Here is a 12,421-nt window from a genome sequence, read left to right on the forward strand (position 1 = left end):
AAAGCAGCAGCATACTGCATTCACCCGATAAATAGGTGGCAGGGGTCAAGAGCACAGGTTCCAGGAGCCACACAGGCCTGGGTTGAAATCTGAAATCTGGATTCTCAGTCATGTGCCCCTGAGCAAATGTTTTCACCTGTGAAAGAAGAGCACCTACCACACCAGGATTACGTGAGACGGTTTAGGTAAACTTCTTTGTGAGGTGCCACTCACATAACCATACTGCGGTTATTATGCGCTGCATGCTAGGTGCTGGGTCTGTGCAGAAATTACTAAACCTGGCAGGAAAAGGGCCTCCCGATATGTGTCAAAAACAGGCACCCAAATTTGCAGGAGACAACCGGTGCAGGGAAGCATCTGTAGTTCCAGATGTGGGGGGCTGCAGCGGGCCAGCCTCGAAGGCACTGCAGGACATTCACATCAGACCTTTTCCTCCTGATAACTGGCACCAGACAAGTCTGACTCGACCCCACAGAAAGCTAGTCCCCCGGAGAACCAGTCCCACCTGCGGGGTGCGCCTGGCCTCCCCCCCCCCACCCCGGGAAGAACTGGAGGCAGGGTGCAAAGGAGCCCGAGTGGGGCACTTGTCCTGTGGCCAACCCCCGCCCCCAAATTCCCCTCCTCAGAGCAGAGTATGCTGCTGCTCCTTCAAACCACACAGCTCCCCGGGAGAAAGGAACACTCGGCCACCAGCTCTAAAACCAAATCTTTATTCTCTAGTTTGAAAAGGAGGGTAAGCGGTTGTTCCGTTTCATTCCAGAGAACAGAAGGAGCCCCGGTAGGTAGAAATTACAGGAAAGCAGATTCCATTCATTCTAAGGAAGAATTTCTAACAATTAGAATTATCCTACAATAGGACCAGGGCCTCCGGAGGTGGGGACTACCCGTCACCTAAGTGTTCAGGCCGAGACTGGGCATCCATGCCCTAGAAGGGCTGGAAAGGAACCTCGCCCCTATCTTCCTGCCGGCTGACCCTCCATTATCAGTGGGGCAGTCCTTTCCACCATGTTGAGTTCCGGAAGGAGTGGAGGGTTGGGGTGTTCAGACAAAAGCCTGGACACAGGGCTGCTGACAGTCAGGGGACGCTCAGAGCGCCGGGAGGGTGGGGTGTTGACGGGAGGGACAGGGTGGAGCTGAGTGCTAACAGCAGATGGGTCTCTCTCAGTCCAGGTGCCTATGCAGGGGCAGGAGGAAGGGGACAGGGTGGGACAGGTTACAGCAGCACGGCCTCACCTCTCAGTGCTGGAAAAGGCCCAGGTGCTGCCTAACAAGGCCAGCAGGTTCTCCCAGGTGTATCCAGCTGGTCCACTTTTCCTCCCAAGTGCTCATTTACTAAGGACTGTACCACACCTACTTCCAAAAAAAAAAAAAAAAAAAAAAACCAGCGGAAGGAATTCATAATAAAGGACAAGGACATTAAGGCGTTAACACCAGAGGGGAAGGGTCTTCTTCCTGCCCCCTGGTGGCCCCTCCAGCCAGAGGGCTCTAAGGGGTAAGTGGAGCTGCTATTGCTACTTTTCCAGGGCACAGGATAGTCAGGACAGAACCTTAGCAAACACCAGCTGGAGGCCAGGGTCCCTGTGCCCCGGACAGTGGCCTCCCCGGCCGCAGGGGGGCCAGACCTCCCTCTCTACCAGGGCCCCCAGCTCACTGGCTGCCTCTCCCACCCCTCGCCTACACCAGCAGCAACCTAGGGGCCCCCCGACGGCCCAGGCCCACGGCAACGCTCCCCTGTGAAGGGCTCCCGGGGCCCCCTCGCCCTCAGCCTCCGCAGCCCCTGCCCTCTCAGACATCATGCTTCTTCTGATGGGCCAGGAGCTTCTCCTCGTCGTCAAAGGTCTGGCCGCAGATGGCGCAGCAGAAGGCGCCGTCCCGGATGTGGCTCTTGCGGTGGGTGATGAGATTGGACTTCTGGCTGAAGCTCCGGTCGCAGTCGGGGCAGGCGTAGGGGCGTTCGCCCGTGTGGATGCGCCGATGGGACACCAGGTTGGACTTCTGGCTGAAGGCTTTGCCGCAGTCCGGGCAGACGTAGGGCTTCTCGCCGGTGTGGATGCGCCGGTGGGCCGCCAGGTAGGGCTTGTGGCGGAAAGCCTTGCCGCAGTCCGGGCAGACGAAGGGCCGCTCGGGGGCATGGTCGCGCCGGTGGGCGGCCAGGTGGCTGCCCTGGGAGAAGCGGCGCCCGCACTCCTCGCAGGCGAAGGGCCGCTCGCCCGAGTGCACCCGGGAGTGCGCCACCAGGTGCGTCTTCTTGCCGAAGTTCTTCCCGCACTCGGCGCAGGTGAAGGGCCGCTCCCCGGTGTGCTGCCGCTGGTGGGCCCGCAGGAAGCGCTCCAGCCGGAAGCTGCGGCCACAGTCTTCGCAGCCGAAGAGCGAGGGGGGCGCGGCCGCCGGGGCCCGCGGGGGCGCTCCCGGGGCCTCGAGCGCAGGCTCAAGGGCGGGTTTCAGCGGGGCCTCGGCGGGGGGCTCCGACGAGGCCTCCTGCGGGCCGGCCGGAAGCTGGGGGCTCCCCGCGCCCGGGACGCCCGGCGCGGACCCTTCGGACCGCTTGTGGATCTTGCTGTGAGACAGCAGGTTGGGTTTGTGGCGGAAGCGGCGCCCGCACTCCGTGCACGGGTAGGGCTTCTCGCCAGTGTGGATGCGCCGGTGTGAGGTCAGGTAGGGCTTATTGGTGAAGCGCTTCCCGCATTCGGGGCACTGGTGGGGCCGCTCGCCCGTGTGCACGCGGCGGTGGGCGATCAAGTTGGGCTTGTGCCGAAAGCGCTTGCCGCAGCAGGCACACTGGAAGGGGCGGTCGACCGCGTCTCCACCGGGCCGGGGGGCGGTCACGGCCGGGCGGCCCCTAGGCCGGGGCCCCAGAGCCTTGGCTGCTGCCTCCTCCAGGGCCTCGGCTACGTGAACCCGCTTGTGAGCAACTAGCTGGTCCCACTGGGCAAAGCTGCGGCCACAGTTGCCACATATGAAGGGCCGGGCCTCCGGGGCTGGGGGGTGGCACCTCCGCGCGTGGGCTCGAAGCTGCTTTTGTCGCCAGAAGCGTCTCTCACATTCAGGACAGGCGATGGGCCGCTTTGCGGCCGAGTGGGCTCGCAGATGCAGAACCAGGGCCACCCAACCTCGGAAGCTCTGCCTGCAGAGGTGGCAGGCAAAGCCCAGATCTGGGGTGGCGGCGGCATGGACCTGGCAGTGCAGCGCCAAGAAGGGGGCGTGCCGGAAGCGCCGGCCGCATTCAGGACAGGGCAGGGGCAGGCGGGCCTGGCAGTGTCGGGCGTGAAGCCACAGGGCCACCCAGCCGGGGAAGTGCCTTCGACAGTGGGCACAGCGATGGGCCCTGCCCGGGGCTTGGCTGCCCGACTGCGCCACGGAAGTGCCTTGTAACCTCAGCCCGCGGGGCTCCTTCTCCAGGGTCGGGGGCAACTTCTGGGAGGGCCCAGAGAGCCTGGGCTGGGCTGGGCCCATGGCCAGGGGGCCCCTGCAGCGACGTTCCAGCATGGGTTCTTCCTCTGCTGAGGGTGGAAAAGCAGTGTCACTCTGGGGATCAACTCATCCTGCCCCCGTTCCTCCCTGGCCGACCCCAGGCCCGAGAGGAGCTCAAATCTCTGAACTGCTAGAGCCCTTGAATCAGGACTACCCTTCTATTGCCTTCTGTGTTCTGCGTCAGTTCAGTCAGGGGCTTCTAGATACCATTCCAAGTGTATTTGTCCTAAGTGTTCATTGAGCCTGGAAACTACCAGAAGGGAGGAACTCTGACACTTCTTGGAATCCCCCTCGTGGCAGTCACCCCGGGTCTGGCATGGAGTAAACACTCCAGAGCTGGCTGCACAAACATTCCTGCCTTAGGACTCACCAGAAAACGCCGTCCCCTCTCCCTCTAGTGCTTTCCACTTTTCAAGTGCTTCCCTGCTGCCCTCGGCTTGTTTCTACTATTTCCTCTTGCTACCTTTGAGTAGCAACCTTGTGAGGCTGGATGAACAGACATTATTAAGCTCCCTGCTTGACAGATGAAGCAACTCTGAGGCATAAGAGGAAGGAGGGAACTTGCCCGAGAGGACACAGTAAACCAAAAGCAGAACCAAGACTAGGGGACAGGCCTTCTAAACTCCCAGTTAGCGTTCTTTCCTCCAAAACACCGGGGTATGTACAGCTCCCACAGAAACTCCTACGGCCCTTATCCTATTTACCCTCTCGCGGGCTCTAAGCGCGCCACAGGGGAGGCATTTCTGGCCTCCCTAACCTCAGTGTCTCAGGGCGGAAGCCTGGAGAGCAAGAGAGAACAGCGCTTCTGGGGAACAGGAGGGCAGCGCTTGGATGGTACTCCCAGGACTGCAGAACGCCAGGCCACTGTCTGTCCAGGCGGTGCCCACACTCTGCCTGCCTGCCCCCCTCCACCCACACGCGATTAGGACATCGCGAGAAGGAAAGCGCCCATGAATCCAAGAAACACCCACAGCCTGTTAGCCTCGGGCCCGGATCCCTGCCTCCCCCGGGGTGGTAGCGATTACTGGGGCAAGAGAAGGGGAGGAAAGACAAGACTGCAATCTGGGTCCCCTGCCAGGTCATGCCCCAACCCCACCGGGTGCTGCCCCACATTCCGCGGTGCCAGGGAGCCCAGATTCCTCAAGAAGAGCTTCCTATAGCCACTGAGGGGTGGATGGTAGTTAGCCTCTTAATGGACCTTCACTGCAGGCTTGCAACCTCCGGACACATCCTCCCTAAATCCCCTAGAGCAGAACTCCTCTGGAGGAGCTCAGACGTGACTCATTCCCCACGGCCAGACTGAGCACAGGGAAGACGCTGGTCCGAGAATGTGATCCTTCCCCCCTACAGGTGACTTCCTTCCTCCAGGAGGAGATCTGAGCACTGGGGCTGTGGAATGGTGTGGGAACCCAACAAAGAAGGCCAGACTCTACCCTGCAGACCGTAGAGCTGGAGATGAGGCTTTTTCCAGCTCCTCCGGGGGATGTTCCTGGGGATACTTCTGCGGCTGTAGCGCCTGCTTCGGCCCACACTCTGGTAGCCCCCAGATGTCAGAGAAAACTGCAGCAGTAAAGACACCCCTACCCCCATGGCAGAGCTCAGACCTCTGAGCGCAGAGAGGCCAGCCTTACCTGCGGGGAGGGGAGAGAAAACACGCGTGAGGCTCTGAGCTCCTCTAGGGCAGTCATCTTTGTGTCCTCGCCAGCCACAACCCCCTCCCCCATCCAGGCTCGACACCCCGCCCGGCAGGGGAACCTTAATGGCTACTGGATTAATAAATGAATGTGTCCCCTTCACCAAGGAAGTACACGCCAGCGTTCGGGGGTCATTTCCTCCACTGGTAAGGTCACAGCACGAATTCTCCATGCTGATGGCCAAAGGCCGGCCGATGGCAGAAACTCGGGAATCCCTGCTGGCTCCCCTTCCCCCACCCTCCTCCCAACAGGAATTCCAGGCCCGTTTCCCAAGGGGCTGCGTAGGGCGAGCTAGTGTGGCCAGGTCTCGGTCACAATCCCCTTGCGCCTTCTGGACGGCAAAGGGTCGTGGAGACCCCACACCCCCCTTTTGTTTTCGCGCGTGTCCCCCGTCCACGTCGCGGACATACGGCTCCGCGCACCCCGAATGGGCCCTTTCGGGTCCCCACGCAGAGCGCACCTCGCGGAGCCTGTGCGCAGGTGCGCGGGCTCGGCCCCCCCCCCTTCGGTCCAGCACTGTCCGCCCCCCCCCAACACACACACAGCGCACACACAGTCACGCGCCCGGCAGGTAGGGCCGCCCGCCTCGGGCCCGCGTGGAACCCCGCGCCCTGCCCGGGACGAACCTCTCCGGCGGGGTGCGCGGAGGCGCGTCGCGCGTCCATGAGGCCGGAACGCCGGCGCCGGCGGCCGCGCTCCCCACCCCGCGCGGCGACAGCGGCAGGTTCGAGTTCACAACTGCCAGGCCCGGGCCCAGCCCCCCCGCCGGTTCCCAGCGCCACGTGACTACAGGAGCTGCCGAGGGTCAGTCGCGGGCTGGGGCCGGCGGCCGCGGCCGGAGGGCGGGGCGGGCGGCGGGGCCAGTCCCCTCCGCACCCCTCCTCCCAGCGCCCCCTCGCGGGCTGGGCCGGGTCGGGGGCGGCTGCCAGGAGCCCGACTCGGTAGCCATGGCGACCGCAGCCCGGATTTTCCGGGACGGGCCCGGATCAAGTTTCCCGACCCTTTGTCCCTACGGAGGACACGCGTCCCTGCGCGACCGCGTGGCCGGGCCGCGGTCCCTGGGCTAGACCCGGCCTCGTTGGCTTCTTCCGAGAGGGCGCTCGCGGCCTCCCGGCCCCCCCTGCCCCGCTGCGGCCGCGGTCGGCCACCGCGACCTCTGGCCTCGCTGCAAGATCGAAATACCCCTGGCTGGGGGCGGCACGGCTGACCCGAAAGTCTGGCTTCTGGTTTGTTCACGAGTGGAGAAAGGAAAGGCCCGATCGCGTGAACTTTACAAAGGGAATGCCCTCAATTCCAGAAATTACCACGAGCAGGCGTTCGCTGCTTCCCGGGGCCGGGGACATGGGGCCTGGCTCAGGGACAGCTCTCGCACCGGGCATTTCGCTTGGAAGCGCGCGGCAGCCGGTTGGCGAGTGCGGAGGCAGGTGCGAGCCTGCGCCCGTGACTCACCGCCGAGCAGGTGGCCGTGGCTTTCCAAACCATACACTTCCTGGGGTTTCCAGGCTATTACAGCGTCATGCACTTTTGTGCTTTTCAACAAAGTCAACGTTAAGTATACAATCATTTTTAAAACACTTAAATCTGTTGCAACAGTAGGAAATAGAATATAAAAATCTCTCCTACTCTTAGATCCGTTACATTTCGTGTTTTGGTATGTCTCCTCCGATGTTTTTTCTATGCTTATCTATGCATGTTTGATGTGATTAGGATAATGCGATGCAAAAATGTATTCTGCCCATTTCTCCCATTTTATTGGATATTCTTTTATGACATGATCCTTAATGGCAGAATAAATGTACAGATACATTTTCTTGTTTTTCTATATCATTGATCATTATAGATTCATCCTTTATCGTACATGCCTGATTTTAAAATTCTAGGAGTGGGCAACTGATGGGTCAAAGGCACAGTATATTTTTTAAATGTTTTCTAAATTACCTTCCAGAAAATTTAATTAGCTTTCCCTTGAGAAATGCCCATTTTTCCATCTTATTGACAACACGGGCTATTTTTTTTTTTCAAATTTAAAGTCATTGTCGGGGTGCCTGGGTGGCTCAGTCAGTTAAATGTCTGACTTTGGCTCGGGTCATGATCTCACTGTTGGTGAGTTCAAGCCCCATGTTGGGCTCTGTGCTGACAGCTAAGAGCCTGGAGCCTCCTTCGGATTCTGTGTCTCCCTCTCTCTCTCTGCCCCTCCCCTGATCATGCTGTGTCTGTGTCTCTCTCCCAAAAATAAATAATAAAACATTAAAAAATAAGTAAATAAAGTCATTGTTTCTCATTGTTTTGAATTTCGTATGTCACTTCTTGGATTACTAGTGAGCTGACTTGTTTTTTCACATAGTTATGTGTTGCCTTGCCTTTTTGTATTTCTTTTCTTTTTTTTTTTTTTTTTTTTTTTTGCGAATTTGCTTATGTCCCTTTGCTCACTTTTCTATTTGTATGTATGTTTTTTTTAAAGTAGGCTCCACGCCCAGCACAGAGTCCAGTGTGGGGCCCAAACTCATGACCTTGAGATCAAGACCCCAGCCAACAACAGTTGGTCCCTTAACCGACTGAGCCCCCCAGGCGCCCCTCTATTCGTCCATTTTTAAAAGCTGGGAAATTGGTTTTATTTCACATTGGGGGCTCATTTCTTATAAAGTAAAAGACTTTCATGGTTTCTGCCTTGGGTGTCATATATAGAGCAGCCACTGCACCCCAAATTAAATTTTATGTGTATAGTTTTATCACAGAAAATAAGTTTTAATATCTAATAATGTAAGTACTCCCCGTATGCACAGATTTCTTTTTTTCCCCCCAAAAAGACTTTCTTGGCTACAGACAGTCGTTTATTCTTCCAAATAAACTTTAGAATTTTCCATATTTAAAATTTTTTGTCAATATTTTAAAATCCATTTGAAGAGATTTGAGATTTAGGTCCCTGCATTTGTTTAGGCCTTATTTTACTTCTCACAGTCAAGATTTCTATTTGTAGATTAAATGTAGGGGCGCCTGGGTGGCTCAGTCAGTTAAGTGTCCAACTTCAGCTCAGGGTATGATCTCACAGTTTGTGAGTTCAAGCCCTGTGTCGGGCTCTGTGCTGACAGCTCAGAGCCTGGAGCCTGCTTCGGATTCTGCGTCTCCCTCTCTCTTTATCCCTCCCCTGCTCACACTGTGTCTCTCTCAAAAATAAACAAACGTGTAGACCAAATGCTGGGCCAGCCCAGAGTAATTGTGAGATATCCATCAGTTCATGGCTAAATGTGATACATCCAAACACTGCAATCCCACAAGCACCCTCAATGGGAAATTCCTTCACAGACCCTCCAAAGTATCTTCCTCTGTTGGTAATCAGAGTCTCTTAGTCGAAAGGCTCTTCACTGAAGTCCATTAACTACTCCCTCACTCCCTGGGCCCCGATGGAAGGAGTGTCTTCCCACCCAGTCAGGAGTTAAGCACCTGCTGTAACTTCCTCTTCTGGCATAGCCAAAGGAAATGATGGGTCCCTTGCTCTGCAGAGACGAAATGAACACAGGAGTTGCGAGGGATTCCCTGACTTTCTACCAGCCAGGAATTCTAGGCCTTGGTATTTGAGACTTCACCCCTCAGTATGCCTTAGAGGAGGATGTAGCGGGGGAGGAGGATGTAGGGGGGAGGTACAGCAGCCAGCCAAGTGGCCTGCCCCGGTGGAGTAGCTCTGACGTGCTCACCAGAGAATGATGGGGCTGGACAGGGTATAGGACCCACCGGACAGCAAAAATTGCCAGGGGCTCAGGGAGGATCCCCCTTCCCCTCCAACGATGGCTGGCTCCCACTACTGGATTAGATGACAAAGTAGGTGGGCATGCCAGGGGATGAGGGGAACCATGTCTCCAGAAATCCTCCTTGAAGAGAATCGAGTATTGTTGAAAACGTTTTGTTAGGCCATAGCATTCTTTTTATTATTTTTTATTTTAGAGAGAAAGCATGTGTGCAAGCGGGAGAGGGAGAGAATTTCAAGCAGACTCCACGTCCAGGGCAGAGCTGGAGATGGGGCTTGATCCCACAACCCTGGGATCATGACCTGAGCCAAAATTGAGACTCAGACGCTCAACCCACTGAGCCACCAGGCCCCCCAGGATCAAGTATTGTCTGGAAGCCGTCCTGTATCTGCAAGAGGGAAAACTGCGTCCACCTCTCGCAGATACACTGTCCCAGCTGTCCCCACCGGACTCACTGGACATCCAACAAATAGGGAGTCAGCGCCTGCCATCTGCCACTGGGCCACACGCTCACCCCTTCACGAGCCACACAGAGATGGCCCGCGCTATTTCCCATGAAAGGATGTTGAGAGGACTCGTAGCCCTGGTTTAGCGATGGAAATCTCTCTTGAGGGGTAGTACTTAATATGAAATGAAACCAAGCAGTTGCTGACAAATTTTGAATGGATGGCTATTGAAAAGCTGGAGAGAACGTCACTAACGCAACCAACACTTGTTAACTCTGGCTTGAGACAGCTTCCCGAAGGCAGACTGGAAACCCTCACAGGGCTCAGTCCAGGAGTTTGCGGGCAGCCGGGGGAGGAGGCTGAAAAGGTCCCAACAGACCTTGGTGGAGGGCATGCCTGCTGGCCCCGTGCACCTGCTCAGGCAGCCCTCCATCGTGAGCCACCCCCATGGGGATGTGGGCAGAAAGCAGCCGCGGCCCCCACTGAGGAAGGCCCTGAGTGTCCCAGGCCAGCACCCGGGGCAAAGGAGCCTGCTCAGTGTCGTGGAAACTCCTCAGGAAAAGATCAAAGCGCCCCTCCTTGTGCAAGGCAAGGCGGTGCTGTAAGAGCAGCCCCAGACAGAGGGTAAAGGTCCCCCCCACCCAAACTGCTGCACCAGATCTTCTCCTGTGGTGTCTGTTTTTTTCTGAAAGGAAAAGCACAGAATTGGTCAGTAGGAAACCAGGTAGAGATCTGATTTCCTGCGGTGAAGCCAGTGCCCGGGCGCCTCCCAGCTGTGAGGAGCCCCCTCACTGCCCCAGGCCCTTCCGCCAGCCTCCCCTACTCTCCCCCTCTGCCCCAGGCCCAACCCTGGGCCAGCATGGCCCTTTATTTGGAAACCTCTCAGATGGCCAGTGTCTCTCTCGGGTTCCACCGGGTCTGACCATGCCCGCCTCTGTCCCTGCCCCCCCCCACCTGTCTGACTGGACGCTGCCCAGCCACAAGAGCCCAGTCCCCCCATGGGGCCTTTGCCCTGGTGGTTCCATCCGCTGGGATCACTCATCACTTCCCTCAGATCCCAGCTCGAGTTTCCTCTCCTCCGAACGCTCTTCCCAGTGAAAGGCCCTCCTCTCTGCACCTGTAGGAGCTTCCTGTGGCCTGCTGTGACAAATTACCACCAATCTGGTGGCTTAGGACAACACACATGTGTTCTCTCGCGGTTCTGGAAGAGGCAAGAAGTCCAAAGTCGGCTAGGGCAGGAATCGAGGGGTCGGCAAGTCTGTGTTCCCTCCAGAGGCTCTGAGGGAAAATGTGGTCTCCTCACCTCCTGCAGCTTCTAGAGCTGTGTTCTGTGTTCCCTGGGGCTCGGGGCCCCTTCCTCCGGCTTCCAGGCCAACAGTGTAGCGCGTGTCACTTTGGTTGCCACATCTGTCCCTGTTGGAGTCAGAGCTCCCCCTGCCTCTCTCTTGTGAGGACTCTTGTGATCATGTGTGGGCGCCACTCGGACAATCCAGGCTAATTGCGAGGGCAAATACAAGTTAAAAGTATGAAAAATAAGTTTTAATTCTCCCTGGTGCAAAAAGGGACAGACTTTCCCTCCCCACCCCTTCCCCTAGAGCATTTACTTGAGAAAACTCATCATGGTGGGGCGGCTGGGTGGCTCAGTCGGTTAAGAGTCCGATTTCAGCTCAGGTCATGATCTCCTGGTTTGTGGGTTCAAGCCCCGCGTCGGGCTCTGTGCTGACAGCTCAGAGCCTGGAGCCTGCTTGGAATTCTGTGTCTCCCTCTCTCTCAGCCCCTCCCCCAATCGCGCTCTGTCTCTCAAAAATAAACAAACATTAAAAAAAATTAAAAAAGAAAAGTTGTCATTGTGAGTTTTTCTCTGCCCCTGGGAGATGCATGCAAATCCTTTTAAAAGCTACCACAAGCCTCTTGCCAGCTTTGCAGCCCAGGCCTCTTTCCCAAAGCCCTGGGAGCCACCTCTCTGATATGTAAACATCAAGGAAGATGGTGACCCTGGGTCCCGCTGCCTCCCCGCCACCCCCCCACACACACACCCAGGGAGGAAGGGTGGGAGCCTGACTTCTGTGGGCCCCTGGCTCCAAGCTGCAAACCCACCTCCTGCCATAAAGATAGGAGCCGTGCATTTTTCCTTTGCATAAAGGCAATTAGCAAACACAGGTGGCTACCCCAATCACCAGGTGAATTCAGGATGAACTACGGTGACAAATCCGGGAAAGACTAGTTACACTTTATCTTAAGTGAGTGAGTGAGTGAGAGTGAGTGTGTGTGTGTGTGTGTGTGTGTGTGTGTGTGTGTGTGCATGTGTGTGTGTGTGTGCATCTGCTGGGCTGTGTAACAGGGTGAGATCTCTGTTTTCCCGATCTCTTAGTGGACTGCCTGTAATGTACATCTCTTCCTGGTTTCTTGTTTATTCGACAAACTGTTTTCTTTCTCTTCTGCCTTTGAGGAGAGTTTTTGCCAGGTTGGTAGGAGATTTTGTTGTTAATTATCGCTCCCCAACATAATCTCCCCATCTCGAAATTCTTAGCCTACTCACATGTGCAGCCCCCTTTGCCATATAAGGTAACATTCATAGATTCCAGCCACTGGGACCTGAGCAGGGATCAGAGGGTCTTTATCAGCCCCCCACCGGCTCCTACCCCATCACCTGCTAGCTGCCCTATTCGGCTTTACTGTTCTGCATTGCTCTCGTCACCCACGGGAAACCGTCTAGATATGTACTCACTTAGAAAGCAAGGATCTGGCCTGTCTTGTCTACTGTAGCCAGCCTCTAGAAAGGCTTCAGGTTCATGGTAGGAACTCAGTAAGTGCTATGGGCCAAATGACTGAGAAAACAGAAGAGCTCCAGCCCACGCTGAGTGAATTGGATTAGAACACACAGGTGTGGAGGCAGCATTCTGGATCAATTGTTTACCAGCAAACTTCAAACTCTCCCCGCCTTGGCCACTGCTTGTTAAGCAGATGATAGGAGTCTCACAGAACTCTGAGAGAAAAATACCACTTTTCCTCGTAGGAAAACTCCAATCAATATGTGAGGGAGGCAAAAAAGAAGACACTTAGGAGA

General features: G+C 56.4%; 1 protein-coding gene across 5 annotated transcripts; it reads right to left on the reverse strand.

The window, feature by feature from the left end:
- Positions 1 to 694: 694 nt before the first annotated feature.
- Positions 695 to 5,949, reverse strand: REPIN1 (replication initiator 1). Of its 5 annotated transcripts, none has more exons than XM_053217901.1 (3): positions 5,792 to 5,948; positions 4,905 to 5,102; positions 695 to 3,497 (listed from the first exon to the last, which is right to left on the reverse strand). In XM_053217901.1, exons 2-3 carry the CDS (start codon positions 5,059 to 5,061, stop codon positions 1,786 to 1,788), a joined length of 1,869 nt encoding a protein of 622 aa, XP_053073876.1. In that variant the 5' UTR covers positions 5,062 to 5,102; positions 5,792 to 5,948; the 3' UTR covers positions 695 to 1,785. The 5 variants fall into 5 exon arrangements, with proteins under 5 accessions (XP_053073876.1, XP_026931543.1, XP_026931544.1 ...); XM_027075742.2 differs by having other exon boundaries at positions 695 to 3,500; XM_027075743.2 differs by lacking the exon at positions 5,792 to 5,948 and adding an exon at positions 5,269 to 5,658 and having other exon boundaries at positions 695 to 3,500.
- Positions 5,950 to 12,421: the final 6,472 nt, after the last annotated feature.

This window comes from Acinonyx jubatus, chromosome A2 (genome assembly GCF_027475565.1).
Source record: "Acinonyx jubatus isolate Ajub_Pintada_27869175 chromosome A2, VMU_Ajub_asm_v1.0, whole genome shotgun sequence".
In the NCBI taxonomy this organism is placed as follows: Eukaryota; Metazoa; Chordata; class Mammalia; order Carnivora; family Felidae; genus Acinonyx; species Acinonyx jubatus.